General features: G+C 49.4%; 5 protein-coding genes across 5 annotated transcripts; 3 read left to right on the top strand and 2 right to left on the bottom strand.

The window, feature by feature from the left end:
* Positions 1–465: 465 nt before the first annotated feature.
* On the top strand, positions 466–1,928 carry HO133_000945 (uncharacterized protein; the record flags this gene model as incomplete). The annotated part of the gene is made up of 6 exons (XM_037291878.1): positions 466–571; positions 670–681; positions 800–859; positions 910–1,010; positions 1,066–1,704; positions 1,755–1,928. 6 exons carry the CDS (start codon positions 466–468, stop codon positions 1,926–1,928), a joined length of 1,092 nt encoding a protein of 363 aa, XP_037152240.1.
* Positions 1,929–2,330: 402 nt separating this feature from the next.
* Positions 2,331–4,208, top strand: HO133_000944 (uncharacterized protein; the record flags this gene model as incomplete). Its single annotated transcript, XM_037291877.1, has 2 exons — positions 2,331–3,491; positions 3,615–4,208. The coding sequence occupies 2 exons, from the start codon at positions 2,331–2,333 to the stop codon at positions 4,206–4,208; spliced, it is 1,755 nt and encodes a 584-aa protein (XP_037152239.1).
* A 1,161-nt stretch (positions 4,209–5,369) lies between these two features.
* HO133_000943 (uncharacterized protein) lies at positions 5,370–13,383 on the top strand (the record flags this gene model as incomplete). The annotated part of the gene is made up of 16 exons (XM_037291876.1): positions 5,370–6,322; positions 6,380–6,527; positions 6,576–7,056; positions 7,104–7,714; positions 7,759–9,193; positions 9,243–10,908; positions 11,002–11,008; positions 11,441–11,704; positions 11,799–12,029; positions 12,091–12,336; positions 12,725–12,731; positions 12,787–12,805; positions 12,862–12,867; positions 12,917–12,924; positions 13,045–13,116; positions 13,238–13,383. 16 exons carry the CDS (start codon positions 5,370–5,372, stop codon positions 13,381–13,383), a joined length of 6,300 nt encoding a protein of 2,099 aa, XP_037152238.1.
* Positions 13,384–14,112: 729 nt separating this feature from the next.
* On the bottom strand, positions 14,113–15,431 carry HO133_000942 (uncharacterized protein; the record flags this gene model as incomplete). The annotated part of the gene is made up of 3 exons (XM_037291875.1): positions 14,113–14,787; positions 14,846–15,050; positions 15,112–15,431. The coding sequence occupies 3 exons, from the start codon at positions 15,429–15,431 to the stop codon at positions 14,113–14,115; spliced, it is 1,200 nt and encodes a 399-aa protein (XP_037152237.1).
* Positions 15,432–16,122: 691 nt separating this feature from the next.
* On the bottom strand, positions 16,123–17,154 carry HO133_000941 (uncharacterized protein; the record flags this gene model as incomplete). Its single annotated transcript, XM_037291874.1, has 1 exon — positions 16,123–17,154. One exon carries the CDS (start codon positions 17,152–17,154, stop codon positions 16,123–16,125), a length of 1,032 nt encoding a protein of 343 aa, XP_037152236.1.
* Positions 17,155–17,591: the final 437 nt, after the last annotated feature.

Raw genomic sequence — 17,591 nt, 5'->3', positions numbered from 1 at the left:
AGATGCAGCAAGTCAAGAGAGGGCTAGTTCCCGCTTTCATCGCCCCCGTGTTAAAGAGATCCTGCAATCCTCGAACCTTTGAACTTAAGTAGCCATAGTCCAAGGGAAGCAAAGCAGTGCACTAGTACAGCTACTTCGAAGGGACGTGCCAGGCCCCCAAGGCTTTTGATTCAAGAGATGGATTCGTCCGGGCTAGCCTCCCGTCCCAAACGTCGTTGCGATGGGCAACCAGGGCAAGAAATCCGGAGAAAAGGCCTCCAACCTTTGAACACGAATTGTCTTGGCCTTCACAGTTCATCAGAAGATGGACAATCCGTGCATGATGGAAGAATTACGTGTGGAAGTGCATCGCATAACGAATTGCCCGTATACTCCTAGCTTGAAGGTACCTAAGATCAAGGATGGGGGAAAGGAAGGATCTCTCGTTCCTCTTTCTGTCCTACGAGCGTTTTACGCAATTGTGAAATGATAAGAGAAGCTGACGCCCGAAAGCAGAAGCTCCATGACATTCTGCAAATTGTTGATGTTGGCATTCTGCAACTGTGGGCCCGAGGAAATCCTTGTCAGATTGGTACGTCTACATTTCGGAGCAATACCTCCCTTCCTAATCCGTGCCCCAATTTGTGTTCCGAGATACAATGAAGAGATACTGACTCTGAAAACCTGAAGACTACTTGGCCAGTACGTTATGATTTCCCAGGCAATTCTTCCCAATTCACGCTGTCCTGTGTGTCGGCAGACTTGTCTCGTGATTCCACATTCCTCCCGAAAGAGTAATGCTGACTCCGAAATCATAAAGTCGTAGTCTTAGAAGGTCTTGAGCTATGGCCTTTCACTATAGATGTCTTGACGGTTTTAGGTATGATCAGAAAAGCAGTAAGATGCCACTTGCTCACTAATCTTTTCAAGCGTCTATTCCTTCCTTCCGAAACGCTGCCTTGCAGCAGAAGCCAATGCTTTTCGAGACCCTTTCCACAAACGCCATAGACTCGAACTCAGGCTTCGATAAGGTACTCAACCGAGATTACCCTATGTGTCGCCAACGGAGTACTGACGGAAATACAGTATGCGGCCACCTGCGTTGCTTTGCTCTCTACATCGTCAGAACTCCCAATTCCCTCGAAGGTTCCTATCTTTCTCATGAAATGCCTGGAGAAGGCCACCCAATCGCTTTCCCCTGAAACTATCAGACCAATCTACCTGCTACTATCAGGGCTAGAATCCAGCTATCTGGATATCTTGCCTTTCGATGTTCTCTCCAGCTTTCAAAGTCAAATGGTTGAGGTGCTGACCAATCTTGACTCGGACAATCATCTGGCCAGTCTACTATGTTTGGCCATTTTGGCAAAAATCGCTTCCAGGTCAAGTGGCATGGAGAAGTCTCAGCCGAGTATCCAATCCTCGCCGAGCGGCGAAGTTCGACCCGAATCTGCAGATAGATTTCTTCCCGCTCGAAAGTTCTTCTCATCGAGACGAGCCCCGAAAACGCTTGACTTGGTAGTCCTCAAAGCCATCACAGCATTCTCTCGACACTGCCCATTGAGTACACAAGAGATTGTCGAAAGTTTGAAGCTTTCAAGAGAGATTGTGGATGCTTTTGACAAGAAAGAGAAAAGCTCCTGGCTAGCTGCCAACACCAGGAAAACCAAGAAGTTGTATGAGAAGATCCTTACGTCTGGGGTCGAAGCGAGAGTGCAATGCGAGGTATGTATAAAGGGAGGTGCTCGGTTTCTTAGGAACTAACATCTGCCTAGGCACTGAACTTCCTTGTTGTTCTGTCTGCTGGGGAATCGTTGCCTCCGGAAGTCATTCCGAATCTCAAAAAACACCTTCTCGCATCCGAAACGGACAATCTATCTGCCAGTGCGATCGGACAGTGCATCGTAAGACCATTCATAGCACAAGAAAAGCAGGCTGTGGCTAAGTAGATGCAGGTCTTACTCGAAGACGCCTCTATACGTGAACTTCTGGAGTCGCTATTGGTGTTGGCGTGTGATAAGTGGCATCCATGCAGGGAGTCATTGACGAAAATTGACAATGCCTTACGGTTGATCTCTGTCTTTACGGAAAGCATTTCCACGTCATCGAAGCTACTCAAAGCAGTCTTGCAGTCCATTTCGAGCAACGCGGTCTCGGACATGGTCCTTCAATACGCCTCTCAAGTGCAAGGAACCATGCGCTTGGGATTCGTTCATGGCCACAGTACCATAGACGTCTGCCCGATATCTTACAGTGAAGCCCAAGCACGACTCCACCAAAGTCTTGCGGTTATGCTTCTGAAATCTGCACTATACGCATCAAAATGTGGAGGTAATTTCGATGCATCCATTATGGAGTTGCTGCTTGAGAAACAGTTCTTTCATTCTTCTACTCAGCCCGCCTCTGTGGAGTGTAATCAACGCAGATCGATGAACCTCACAACGCCCAAGATATCCTTGTTCGAGGCTGTCAGTACGCCGCGTGTGGACTCCGTTAGCCTTAATTGGAGAGACGGCCTTATACGAGAAATGTCAAGAGACGTAGATTGTCGTTATGAGGGTGTTATCAGAATGGTCGGTGAGATCTGTAGGGACCTTGAGCTTCGGTGTAACGAAAGTGAGCGTCCTCTTCGGGAGGAACAATCAAATTCTCGTGACCTTCAAGCAAGGCTGGAAAGCTCGGAGCGAAAGAACGCTGGATTGGAATTTCAGGCACGAAACCGCCAATCAACCCTCAGCGCCCTAGAGACTGAAAGAGATTGTCTCGCCAATCAGGTTGAGGCGACCGAGAGACGATTGAAAGATTTAGGGACAAGTCTCGACAATATCCATCAGGAGTTCGACCATGCCAAGATCGAAGCTGAACGGGCAGCACAAGCTGCCATCGAAAGCGCTAGGCAACAAGACCTCGCGTGCCTAGCTACGATGACGGGAAAAGATGAGGTTTTTGAGGAGCAATGCTTGAAGCTTGCCAGCACTGAGAATCATGTCAATTCCCTTGAATATGAAATAAACCGTATGAGAGAGCTGGATGCCAAGAATGCCGAGAAATTGAACAACAGGGAGACACACATCGAAACATTGAACAATGCTATTTCCGCCTCGGAACGCCGTGTCCAGGATCTTCAACATGAATTGAATCAAACAAAAGAACAAGATGCCCGCAATACCGCGAAGATCAGCAACAACGAGGCCCTCATTGAAGAGCTGAATAGTACTATTGTTGCGGTGAACGAAGCATCTGACCGGAACGAGTCACTGATATCAGCCTTGCAGGTTCAACTTCGTAACGTGGAAGTTGACACATCCGAACTGCGATTGCAGCACGAGACGTACGTATCTGCCAAAGACGCAGAATTTGAGCGCTTAGACGAGTCTAATCGATCTTCGAATGACAAATGGCAAAGCGAGCTTGAGGTGGCGCACAGGAGGGCTGCAGCAGCCAGCGAGCAGAATGCGGCGACGATCGCTGGCCTACAGAGCAAGGTTAGCAAACTTCGCAAAGAGCGCGAGGTATGTATTTTTGGAATCTATACTGCACTCATGGCGCCTAATTTGGAGCCGTGAGACATGACTCAGGAGTGTACAGACATCCAAGTCTGAAACAAGAAATGCTAATCCTGGAATTTTTGACAGGAGCGGGCTAGAGAGTTTGCAGAAGCTCAGGAGCTAAGCGGTCGCCTTATGTCCCTTATGGGAACCACCAAGCGCCAAACATCATCTCATGGGGCAGAGTTGAGGACTCTAGGGCATGACGAGCGTGATCTACCCTCGTCTGGTGCGAATAGTCCAGATCTGACAGCCGCCGAATCACTGCATTCACCCAACTCCAGCGCTTCCAGCAGAGCACCTAAGCGCATCAAGAGACACCAGGACTCTAGGACTCCGACAACCCGTGCAACGAAAACTTCGAAGTCTATTATTACATCGAAAGAGCACCAGCGCAGCGTTATGAGAGTTGGTAGAGTCCCACTGGGTGACCTCGGATCAACGCAGAGTCCGGGTCTTTTAGCATTAAAGAATCCAAAATCTCGAGAACATTATACCCCAAAAACCGACGGCGCTGGGGAAATACCCACAGAAAATGACCAAGTATCTCCGGATCTTGACTCTGAGGAAGAGTCCTTTGGCGGAGGGGACATTTTCACAAGCACCGAACAAGAACAGATTCCTGCGCTGCGCAGCAAACTGCCGAGACACGAATACGATGAGACGACCACGGAGTTCTGATACGATGATGTAGCACTTAGAACCTGAACTGCATCGAACATTGAGGTGCGCTACTTGGATTCACTGGGTGCAGCAGCCACCGGCCGGTGCTACTGACCTTTGGTCTCGTTCCACATCTTGTTGATGAGATTGCTGAAACCGGATCCGCATCCATTTATAACGGAGTGGTTCTGTATGGCCTTTTGACCTTTCACATTCGATGGTGTGTCAAATGGTTTTGTGATTGGTGCTTGCCAAGGCTGTGTTTGAGGGTCGCCCAGTGTTTCCGATTGGGTCTTGAGTGGCATAGCGGGTTCCTGCGCCTAAGAAAAATGTCCGTGATTGAAGGAATCCTTTGTTTGCCTTTCCTACCATATTTGCTAACAAACCAGCCTGCCACGACATAGTCGCTCACTCCGTGGAAGAGATTTGTTCATTCTGTAAAGCTCTCAATTACCTTTGAAGACTAGGAATGAATGTGAAGGCTGTAAAGACTGGCAGGAGTGTGAAGACTGAAGACTGTGAAGACCTCTCAACACCATGGTAGAAGGGACCTCCAAGCCTTCACTTCCTCTAGTGAATCTCTGATCCCTGGCGGTGAGCTTCCTGATGTATTTCTATTGCCCTCATCGTCCATTTGACCATCCTTCCCACACGCCGCCTACTACACTGATTCCTCAGCAATTCCAATGCGAAGCCTTCTGGTGGAAAAGGCCACACAGGACTGCTAGGACTCCAGACTGTTAGACTTGATTCGGTTTAGACTTTATGCGTATCGAGTACTTGCAATGATCAAAGGTTTCTGCTTGCATTGACCAAGATCAAGATCAGATCTTCTGCCATTCCCAATTCGCCTCAAAGACTCCTTCCACCTCTTCACATCAACACCGACAGATCGAGCCACTGGTCCTCAAGCGAGCATTGGTGTTCAAGGGCAGTCATTGAGGATACGGAGATAAGCACGGCATTTGCCGTTAACATCACTCTTGCCCTTCAATACTGTTTTCATTACCCTCGTTTCAAGCTAAAACAGCTGCTCCGCCTTTCTCTTCGCAACCGCCTTCACCACTTCTTTTTATAACCTCCTTCATCGCTTTCTACTCATAGAACTCTATCGTCGCTTCAGACACTCTCTTGATCTTGGGCTGTAGAGTCAGATACACCTACGTGCTGGGCGGCAATATGGCGTTATCTGAAGCTATGAACAGCATTGGTTCGGTGATTGGTGGCAGAAGTAACATCGATGGCCCAGTCGAACTATCACTACCTCGAGCTTGTGTTTCCTCGGACTCCGAGGATGAAAACACTGCAGTGCGACTTCCCGACATAGACCAGAGAAAGCCGCTAGGAAAAGACGCTAAAGACTCAATGACGGATTCAGACTCGGATCAACAACAACAATCCTCCTCACTCAATTCAACCTCTTCCCCCTCTTGCTACTTCGATCACCACCCCACCAGAGTAAATCTACCTCCATCACAGCATATACAGAATGTGAAGAAGTCATTCGAAGCTTCATCTTCAGGCGGCCCACGAAGACGTGGAGCCAACCGAGGCATCAAAGCAGCGAGGCGTAGATTCCTGCTAGAAAAAGCCGCCAAGCAGCAAGAAGCTAAAGCAGCATCCGAAGCCCTCGAAGCAGGAAACCAGACAAGCGACATGTCGACCAAACCATCTACCCCTCTGCTCAATGGATTGGGTGTCTCAATCTCTTCCAGCAGCACGAGCTCGACTTTCCAGACATCGGCACATCAAAAAGCTACACCTCAGCCCGTGGGTCTGCTCCCATCACAGTCTCTGTATGCCCAGAATCCAACCCCCTTCAGCACCATAACCAATGGTGTCTACAATCAATCATCCTCGCACGGTCGGCCCAATAGCATCGTCCAGCATCCACTGCCACGACTTCCGAATGACTTCTCACACCTTTCATCCGTGATGACGCGTCGTGACCATAGGATCCAGAATGATTGGGCTCTTGGGGAATACATATTCATCAAGGTCTGCGACCTTCCAGACAGCGCCACAACTCGTGATCTATGGACAGCTTTCAGGCATGAAGGCCACATTGCGCACATTCGGCTTTACCAAAATGCGAAAGGCCATCGAGATGGCGGAGCCAAAGTGAAGTTCAGGTACGCTTCCACATATCGTTCATGTCCGCGCCATCGCAATAACTGACGAGGTGGTAGTCCACCACCAGCCAAGGCTTTCTGGAAGCGTGGAAAGTATTCGATACAGCTTGCTGGGGGTCGTACAATATCTGTTAGGGTATATAACGAGACTCGCCAACAATCGGTTCTTCCAGTCCAGTCGAAGAGCAAATACCCGGAGACCATGGTATGCTGCTTGTATTCCAGTGATTCTACGACAACTAACATCTCTCAGACCATGTATGCTGAGTCCTTGGATTTTGGCACTATGTTCGATCAGATAACGATGATGAACATGCGTAGAGTGCTGCCAACTAGAGAGACTGGGATTAAGTTTTGCATGAATATGTTCCACAAGGAGATCTCGGTCGAGTTCCCGATGCACATTGTGGACCCACGAGCGACTTCTAACAACCCAAACATGCGAAGAGGCAAGTACGATAGGACAGAGCTCTTCCAATTTCGGATTCCTTTCACCCAGTTGAAGGTGATTCACCGAATAGAGGGACAAGGACACAAATTGATCCTTCTCATCTCCATGGAGACACCACCAAAGTATTTCAAGCAGCTGGATCCTTCGAAGAGTCACGATGATCAAGCAGTGACATGGGGCGACAACGATGCGTGGTATCGTCAAACTGATCTTGTATACGTACCCAATGATCTGAAGAAGTCTTCCCTGACTTGGAAGAAGACAAATCCGATTATCGACCTTGGTAAGCATTAATCCTTTGCACAAGACCCCGTGACTGACCTATGGAAGGACGCTGGACGACCTATCATTTGGTTTTCAATAGTCCGGAGAATGGTCTACCACAGTTCGACCAAATGCGTGAAGCGTTACGCGACTATAATATTGAGATTGTACCTTTCCCTAATTTCTACATCACTTCGAAACGCGACGCCCCAGTCTGGAAGCTCATCGACCTACCACTTAAGAAACGAAGCAACAAAGGAACCGGCTTGGAGGAGATGATCCATGCCAACAAGCCACGGATGGCGTTTGAAGCCCGCTATCAACTCGAGGTCTGCTTCTCACAAGGATTTCTGAACGAGCACAATCTGAGCGAACACTTCATTACGACACTCATGAACATGAACGTCGAACAAGCTCAGGACCTTCTCGAGTACATTGCTAATCATGGGAATCGTATCTACGATCCGATGTTGTTGCTACAGGCAATAAATGGCAAGGCTTCGCTTTCCAGAACCAAAATTCCATCTTACTGCGCCTATGTCCGTTCTGCAACGGTTACACCAACGACTGTTCATTTCCTAACGCCAGTTGCGGAGACTTCAAATCGTGTAATACGCCAATATTCCCAATACGCTGACCGATTTCTTCGTGTCCGATTCACGGAGGAGAAAACAGAGGTACGTTTTCTCAACGCTGCAGTGGACGAAACTTATCGGGACAGGGCAAGATACATCCAACCCATAAGGATACGATGAACGAAGTGTTTACCCGCGTTAAGAGAGTATTGACCAACGGTATCAGAATTGGCGATCGTACATACGAGTTTCTAGCTTGTGGCAATTCTCAATTTCGAGAACATGGAGCATACTTTTTCGCTCCCCTGCCAAATTTGACTACAGAGAAGATTCGACAATGGATGGGAATGTTCAGAGAGATCAAGACCGTGGCGCTCTATACTTCTCGACTTGGCCAATGCTTTTCGACTACACGGGCAATACACGGTGCACGGGCTACTATGGTTGAGATCCCGGACATCAGACGCAACGGACACAATTTCACGGACGGCGTGGGTAGAATTTCTCCATTCCTTGCTCATCTTGCGGCGTCAGAATTGGGTATACTCCAACACTCCCAAGATCCGCCAAGTGTGTTCCAGATTCGTGTTGGCGGCTGTAAGGGCGTGCTCGCCATTTCCCCGGACTCTGTTGGAAGGCAAATTCATATTCGCAAGAGCCAGTACAAATTCCCTGCGATGGACGAGAACTTGGAGATAATCCGATGGTCTCAATACGTTTTCGCCAATCTGAATCGCCAACTTATATTGATTCTATCTGCTTTGGGGGTCCCGGATCAAGTGTTTGCTCGAAAGCTGCAAACGCAGTTGTCACGACTCGAGCGGGCTATGACTGACGAGACAATGGCATTGGCTATCTTGCAAAAAGAAATCGATCATAATCAAATGACGCTGACTGTCGCGAGCATGGTATTGGACGGTTTTCAGAAGACGAGAGAACCGTTCGTGACTTCTCTGTTACAGTTGTGGCGAGCATGGTCCATCAAATATCTGAAAGAGAAGGCGCGGATAACGATCGGTTCCGGCGCTCTCCTTTTGGGCTGTGTGGACGAAACGGCAACTCTTCGAGGCCACTTCAACGATAGTCCAAAACTCTCAGCAGACGCTTCCAACGATGAAAAGGCCAGACATGTACCACAGGTTTTTGCTCAAATCTCCAAAAACTCTGACGGAAGACCTGAAGTCATGCTCGGACCAATGCTGCTCGCTCGGAACCCTTCTCTCCATCCAGGAGATGTTCGAGTTGTCTGCGGTGTGGACGTTCCACAGCTTCACCATCTGAAAGACGTAGTAGTTCTGCCTCAAACGGGTGACAGAGATGTTGCGGGAATGTGTTCTGGGGGCGATCTAGATGGAGACGATTTCCTCGTCATTTGGGACCAGGACTTGTTGCCTAGTGAGTGGAACCATGAGGCCATGGACTATTCTCGACCTCCTATGGAACAGCCCAACGAGAACATTGGGATCGACGATCTGACGACCTTTTTTGTGACTTACATGAAAAATGATACCTTGGCGCGAATAGCGCATGCCCATACCGCAAATGCCGACTATTTGGAAGAAGGCGTGAAGGAAGCGAGATGTATGTTTTGCGAGTGTATCTATCTTCTACATTGCTGACTATCGATTAGGCCTGGAGCTTGCCAATCTTCATTCTATGGCTGTGGATTACGTCAAGACTGGTCAACCAGCTCAGTTGACCCGCGACCTAGAGCCTCTGAAATGGCCTCATTTTATGGAGAAGGTCGGCAAAAAACAGCATCAGATCTACACATCGAAAAAGGTGCTGGGACAACTTTACGATCAAGTTGAACGCATAGATTTTGTTCCTGCGTTCACTGCGCCTTTCGACCCGCGAATCTTACGAGCATACAGACTCGATGAGAACATCCTCCAGAGTGCGCGTGAGATCAAAGACGAGTACGATGCGCACATGCGTCGCATCATGGCGCAGCAGGAGATCAAAACCGAGTTTGAGGTCTGGTCAACCTTCGTGTTGCAGCACTCGAGTACAAACAATGCCTTTAAATACCATGAGCAGATTGGAGAGATCTCCATGGCACTCAAAGACCAGTTTCGACTTATATGCCATGAGCGTGCCGGAGGAAAAGACTACAAGCATATCGGTCCATTCGCTGCAGCCATGTATGAAGTCACGGCCGGAGAAGTGACCGCAGCTGTCGAAGAATGCCATCGCGTTCAGCTCGTTGGCGGCCAATCGAGACCCCTACGAGAGATGACTGCATCTGCCATGCCTTTGATGAGTTTTCCATGGCTGTTCCAGGACGTCCTTGGCAAGATTGCAAAGAGCAATACTTCTGAGGCCGAGGGTCCAATTTCCGTGCGAGGAGAAATCGGCTCGAAGGCCGCAGTCCCACCGGATGAGATCAAGGCACCTCAACCAAAGCCGAGTCGTGTTGGTCCTAGTATGTTAGATTCGAGCGACTATTTGGAGACCTCAGAGGACACTACACATCCTGGAGTATTGCTTGAGCTCTTCGGAAGGTCCAGAGAGTCTTACGAACGTGACAGGCCTACCGCGGCGGAATATATACCCTCTAGTTCAATTAGCGCTAAGTCATTCAACTCATCAATGGGCTCGAGCGTGGAACACGGCTCTTCGGCGAACGAGGGCTTGATTGATTTTTCGTCTTCGAGCTCACCGGAGCTTCTGGCTCGGAAGTTTCATGATGACCATTATTACAATCCTGAAGCATCAGTGGAGGGCAACTTCAAGTCTACGGCTAGGTCAGTTAGCCATCTCCGTGGATCAGAAAGACCCTTGGACAGTCAAGGGAGGATAGAAGTAGCACGGCTAGCCGGAGAGGAGCAGACTGCTGCGCTCAACGAGGCGTTTTTTGGAGGAATCTTGGGGGATGACAAGGATCTCAGTATCGAGTCTGATTGCACCATACCTGAAGGATCCAATCTACGACTGTTGACTGATCTGATGATGGGTCTGTCCGCTCCCTCGGACGAGCCAGAAGACCGGAAGTTGAAATCTTTCCACAAAGAGAAGAAAAAAGCTCTTGAGGATGTGTTCTTTGGCAGAGCAGAAGAGCAGGCAGTTAAGACAAGTCAGCTGTCAACGGTCGACCTTAGCGATGAGGTGGAAAGGGATGAGGAAAAGGAGAGAACCATGAAAGAGGAGGAGAACAATCACGAAGCTAACAATGAGGTGGGCTATTCCAGTGACAGCGACGCTGAGTCAGACGAAGTGATTGTGTCTATTGATACCAAAGGTAACTTGCTTGACCAGTTGGCAACGATTGCCGAAGATGACGCGGTACCGGGATCGTGAGAGAGAGAATGAATTGAGGAGGGGTGCATTTTCAGGGTATGTGCCCCATTTTTCACTATCTTTTGGGTACACACACTGACGTGTAACAGTACGATGGTCGGCTTGAATCAAGGTCTCGATATCGTAACATCGATCATCTTCTGTGGAGGATAGCTTTACGACCTGTTTGTTTCATGTCATCAAGCCTACCGAGGAGCACAACGCTTCCAATCGCAATCCAGAATGAAGACACATCCGTTACGAACGGACCATTACGTTTCACGCATTACTTTCCTAGCTGCTTAACGCATCGAGTGTTTTTCCAAGAAAGACTTCAAAAATCAAGAACCCGTTAAATCATTCGAATGACTCTAGTTGCGTAGAAATGTGATGGTTGTACACCGTAGATTAACATGATGCTCTGATTAACGATTCAATGTAGCCGAATTTGTCCCTCTCTTGCCAACAAAAACAAACCCCGATATTTCCCGATCGTACCCAAAAATAATGACTCGTGCACGCCTTTCATCGTCCGCTGAGCCGCCCTAGATGCCATCGCAGCCACTGATTCCCCCTTTGCTATCTCCCAATCTCTCCGCCCAACCTTGCACCTCTCTCACGCTTCTCACCTCGACCCTCGGCGCCACAACAAATTGGCTGGTCTTGCGGTTCGTATGTGCCACATTGAAGAGCAAGGGCTACGGCACTGGCCATGATTGCCACGGTACTCAGGGTGATCCTTTCGACCAAAGGATAGTGCTGGTGAGCTGGCTCAGGGATTGGGCATGGTGGAGGGAGAGCGGACGGAAGCTGGTGAGCACATCCTCTATCTCGGTATCTACGTGGTATCTACGTGGTAGAAGAATGCACGAAAAGGACCAGAGCTAATCGGCACCTACGCTCTTAGGGCATCGATTTCCAGAGAGTGCATCTCATTGATGCTCTGAGTAATGGATTAGGCATGGGTGCTGGAGGGTTAGCCGATGTGAAGAAAGCGATCATGAAAGCTATTGGAAGCAAGAAGACTCCAACCGGCGGAGGCAACGTTATACTGATCCTAGACGGCTTAGACTTCTTGCTTGCGGCTACAGGGTGGGAGGTGCTGGGGATGCTGGATATGATTGGTGAACTTAGAGAGGTACGCCTTTTCTCCATCTACAGGCTCCATGCACTCGCTCAACGGAGGTGTCGAGAAATAGCACGTCTACTCCACTATTATTGCCACAGCTGCCGACATGCCCCTTTCTCAATCGCCCACTACCCCTCTCGAAATATCTCACGCAGCTTTCGTGATGAGCTTAGCGCATCAGGCGAGATCGATCTTGAGCGTGAGGGGACTCGATACAGGCGTGGCGAAGGATGTCAGTGGTGTCCTAAGGATTAGCAAAGGAGCCGAGGAGTCGAGAGATGAGGGAGATGTAGAGGAGAGGGAATGCCTGTACTATGTAGGCTCGGATGGCGGAGTGAAGGTGTTTGAGAGGGGTGCTTAAGCGTCTCGAGTCCGGTACTGGAAGCCGGATGAAGACTGGGTAGATTGCATTAGCGGAGCCTTGGTCGAAGGAAAGAATCCATGAATGAATATAAACTCGTGCTAATACAGAGTCACTTGCCATCATTCAGCTCCACCGCTGTCTATCTGATAAAGAAATGACAACGAGAAGAGTAAAGTAATTGAAGACCGAGGGACAGACTCTGTAAGTCCGTAATCTGCGGGCGCCGGTACGACTAAATCGCGGGCGCTAATGACAATCAAGCGAGGTCTTGGCAGATTTTCGCACGTCAATCTTTCAAATTTACCAGTCACGACCGCCCATACAACCACCACATTGACAGCGCGAGGGTATGTATATCGTTTCACAATCGACCATCACTCTATGGCTGATATAGTACAACAGACAACCTAGCCCAAGATGAGTGCGTTCGAGAAGCCCGGGACAAGCCAAAAAGGGTCGCAACTGACCTCCAAATAGCGAAGGGTACCTCGTCCTTTGGTAAACGCCATAACAAGACTCACACTTTGTGCAGACGCTGCGGTAAGCTCAGTCCATCTCCCCTGCCTTGGTCATAGCAAAATTGGCTTCCCAGGCCCAAACATCCGTCAACTGCGAGGCCCTCTTATGGATCGAACGCCTTGCTAATCGCATCTGTCCCAGGTCGCCGCTCTCTTCACATCCAGAAGCACACGTGCTCGTCATGCGGCTATCCTGCTGCTAAGATCCGCCAATGTACGCTCTCTCCATCCTTGAAATCTCCTCGGAATAATCTCACTCACTCTTCATCCACTCCCACCTACTACCTTCCTCTCCAGCCGCTATTGCGCACCGATATCTAACTCGTATTCCACAGACAACTGGGGCATGAAAGCCAAGCGAAGAAAGACCACCGGTACCGGCCGCATGCGCTCGATGAAGGAGGTGCCGCGCAAGTTCAAGAATGGGTTCCAGACTGGTGCACCAAAGGGAGCGAGGGGGACGACTACGAATCCAGCGTAGGGTGATTGATTTGAGGGGGAGGGCAGAAGGGAAGGATTTTGTGAAGAAGCAGGGGCAGAACGAAGGATGATCTTGCTATGCAGCGGCCGTAGCTACGTACGCTCAGGAGCAATGAAGAACTTCTATTCGAACCTCGATGATTGAATCGTCTGTCCGGAGAAGGCCTCCGATTTCATGCGTTTGGTCCCTCTTGATGATGGTGCGCAATCTACGGATCGAAGCCTGAAGCATATAGTGAAGAAACGTTATACGAGGAGGCTAGCTTTCGTGCTGATGTTGCTAATGTGTCTATAAGGATTTCACTTCTAATCTTCCATCATTCAGCTATGAACCTGCAGCAGCCATTAGCCGAGTTGTCGGACTCAGGGGAAGCATTCGTAGCTACGTCTGCTGCGCTGTGCAAGAATTACTGTCTCGGACATGGCACGAATTGGGACCCGGCCGGCAAGTTCACGATCACAAGTGCATTGGGTCCTTTGATCTAGTGAATCTTTCATTACGCAATATTCCATTGCTGACTGCTTGACCACTCACAAGCCTACTTCTTAGTCCTCCATGTCCACCGTTTTCTTTCATAACGTCCGGGCAGCGCCACTCGATGTACGCTCTCTGGGCCCTTCTCACTCTCTCATTTGCAAATTAGTGGTGTTAGCTGAGGGATTTTGGAGACCTTTGAACAACTGGGCCATCGCTACTCGGGGTTGCTGAGAGGCTGGCTTCGCCGTTTGCTCAATCATCTTCTGATCTCGGGCTGCCATTGCCAGCTGCTTTCGCCGATGCGGCTTGACGACGAGTCAAAAGCGAATTTGGTAAGCTGGGGAGGCGGCCCTTCCCAGTTTTTTTCGGCTCCTCGATATCGATATGTTCCTCTTCGCTTCTCTCTGCAGATACAGTGCTGGAGTTCTTCTCTGCTGAATCCTGCTTCCGGTTCGCCTTCACCCTCGAGCCCTTGGATCTACGGGGCGTCATGGGAGTAGTCTTAGACGTTGATTCTTCGGAGTCGTCGATCTTTACAGCCCGGTTTCTTAAAGCCCGAGCTCCTTCCTTACTGACGATCTTGAACCCGAAAGCTGGCCATGTCTGGTGAAGACCCTTTTCTGGGATGTACGGAGGCGTTAATGCTCTCTTCCTGGATGGTGTCTCTTCGCCAGACTCGTCGGTGACGGCTCCTTCTGGTCGCGTATTGGGATCCACGTCGTAGGACTCCTCGCTGGCTGCTTTCTTTGGCTCCTCCTTCTGGCTGGCGGCTCGTTCGCCGGGCTTTGCATCTTGGGCAATAGGAGCCACGTTGTATGGTACCAGGGTGACATCAGTCTTGGGTTGCTTATCCCTTCTACTACCATGTTTTGTTGGTGGTCCAAATGTTGATTGTGCACCTGGTGGAGGTGGGTCATTTCCGGCATCCTAGACTCCAGGCACTAGGTGTCAGATGTGGGAATTTTGCTCATCGACGTATACTTACCGCTTTTTTATCAATCTCTGGTGTTGGCCGTGATTTCCTCTTCTGCCGGTCAATTATTGCATAGTCCTGCAAGTCGTTGAACATCTTCTCGACGCCCGCGAGGATCCTAGCATATATCAGTATGTTGAGCTGAAAGCTTGTCATTGCACACCACTTCTTCTTATCCTCAGGCCAGATAAGAGCATCGGGACGAGACAACTTCCCTCTGGATTATGATTCAGGGTCAGTCTTGCTTGTTTGGGGGGGTTTAACGAGCCTTGAGAAACTCTAGAGAGTGAACACTGCCAAGGCGTGTCTCGAGATTCAAGGTTTGGTTCAGAAGAGGAGATATGGATTCCGAAAATACGCACAGCCAGAAGCGTTGGCCATAACCTGAGCCGTCCAGGTCTTCCACGTATTCCCAAGCTAACATATACCCGGACAATATCTCCCGAGCCTTGATTCTGTGCTTTCTAGTGAGCCTGGCATAGGTGTCGCTCGAATCCTCTTGTACTATTTTGACCTCTCTGATTAGTCGAGCAATGTCGTAATCTTCTTCCAATCGTAAGTCGTGTCTGCATATTGCTACTAGCTTCTGGTTATCCATAACGGGAGGCCTCGGGAAAGAGATGAATGAGTAAGATATTCTATGATAATATCTATGGTGCTCAACGCAATGAGACGGGATGCCTCCTGGGATCAGGCTAGAGTCGATAGGTAATTCCCAGCCATCGCTCCTTCCCTATGCATCTAAGCCCACGATTCATAGTTAACCTTGGAAGAGATTATAAGTATGGTGGCACGATCTACTCACATGCTGTTGTTCAAACGAGAATTCTCGTGCATCTTAATTTTTCCGAGGCCATCGTCACCAAAGTGAGACTAGAGCAAGGGTGGAGGTATCTAGGGCAGAACATGCGAGCGGGCTAGAAGTCTTCTTGGAGTAGAACATCAATGACTGCCTGGTCGAAGAAAATCGCGAGATGGAAGGGTTAAAAATCGGCAAGAGCAAGCTCGACCCAGCGATTGTAGCCATGGCGAAACCTTGCTTTTCGGCGTAAACCGAAGAGAGGGCCAGAGAAACAGCTCAACGGTAGTGGAAACGGCGATGGCGTGAGGGATAAGGCTTGGTTCTTGGAAAGATGATATTTGATCCCCTTGGTATTGCATGAGTCCGGGTTTAGGAACTCGGCATACTGTTTTCGATAGGCAACTCTGCTATTCACGCCAGTGCTGAAGTGGCCTTGCTAGAAATGACTTTGATACGCAACTCCATACCGCCAAATATTCATTCCTTGCTAGCCATGGCCGAAGACATTTTTGGGGGTATATGGTTCTTCCAGATGCGTCACCTCTTCCGCGGTCAATTCCTTTCCCCTAGCCTCCAACGCTTCATCCAACCTCGCCACACTGCTGAATCCACAAATAGGACTACAGATGCCTTTGTAATTGAGCCACGCCAACGCTACATGACCCATCTTCCAATCTTTCTTTTTGGCAAGCTCCTCTACTCGGGAGATAATTGAGATGTCTGCTTCTGGCAGCGCTGGCTTGCCAGAAGAGCGAGTGGTGCTGCCGTTGACATGAAATGGGCGAGCGAGCTGACCTTGAGACAGCGGTCCCCATGGTATCAATCCAACGCCTGTCTCCAAGCAGAACTTATTCATCTCTCTCTCCTCCTCTCGGTAGAGTAAGTTATAGGCGTTCTGCATCGACACGAACTTCGTCCATCCATTCTTCTCGGCCACGAATTGCATCGTTGCGAATTGATACGCCCACATGGAGCTTGCCCCTATGTAATGCACTTTCCCACTTTCGACAAGGTCGTGCAGTGCTTTCATAGTCTCTTCGACCGGGACGGTCTTATCGAAGCGGTGTATTTGTAAGAGATCGATGTAGGATGTGTCTAAACGCGCGAGAGAGGCATTGACAGCAGCTAAGATTCCCTGTCGTGACAGTCCTCGCTGGTTGACATAATCGACCGTGTTGTCGATATCCTTGAGAGCCATCACCTCTGGGCTATTTCCTTCACGAACAGTACCACACAACTTCGTGCAAATGACCAGTTTATGGCGAGGGATGTTGTATTTCTTGATTGCCTTGCCGATGATCTCTTCAGACGCGCCATTGCTGTACACATTGGCTGTGTCCCACGTATTCAAGCCTCGGTCGTAAGCAGCCTTCAGTAAAGGTAGCGCTTCATCCTCTTCCGTGACCCATTGCTGCCATCTCTTGTCTCCAATGCTCATAGCACCAAGAATCGGCACAGAGACTCTCAGACCGCTCTTGCCAAGCTGCTTGTACACTGCTTTGGGGATGTCGGCCGCCATGGTGCTCACGCTGCGTTTGACAAGGTATTGATGCTGTGGGAGCTTACTGAAACAGCTTTGGGGCTTGGAGGGGAGGCGACTGGTAGTAGACTGGGATGTAAGATGTGGTGTGATGGAGGTAGATCGGTGGACTCTGGTACGTGAGCAGATCAGGCGCGGTGAGAGAACGACGCTCATGTCATAAAGACATAAAGGTCCAAGTACTCCCGAAGCATTGGACCCTGAGCATGCGGCTGAAAGATCCTCATTAGATTCTCGAATAAATAGGTACTGGTTCTATTGTCAGACTGATTTTGCTCGTTCCTGGACATCTAACAAAATTTTGTCATTGATGAGATTAAAAGTTGTCAATTTGGTAGGGATCTCGATGTCTGTTGTATCTAGATACATGTACACGAAACTCCATCTATATGCACTGCATTCACCGCAACCAAGAC

This window comes from Letharia lupina, assembly GCF_014066315.1.
Source record: "Letharia lupina isolate WasteWater1 chromosome Unknown contig_11, whole genome shotgun sequence".
Classification (NCBI taxonomy): domain Eukaryota; kingdom Fungi; phylum Ascomycota; class Lecanoromycetes; order Lecanorales; family Parmeliaceae; genus Letharia; species Letharia lupina.
Note: the sequence above shows the minus strand (reverse complement) of the source record. Positions and strands in the feature narration are given on the sequence as shown.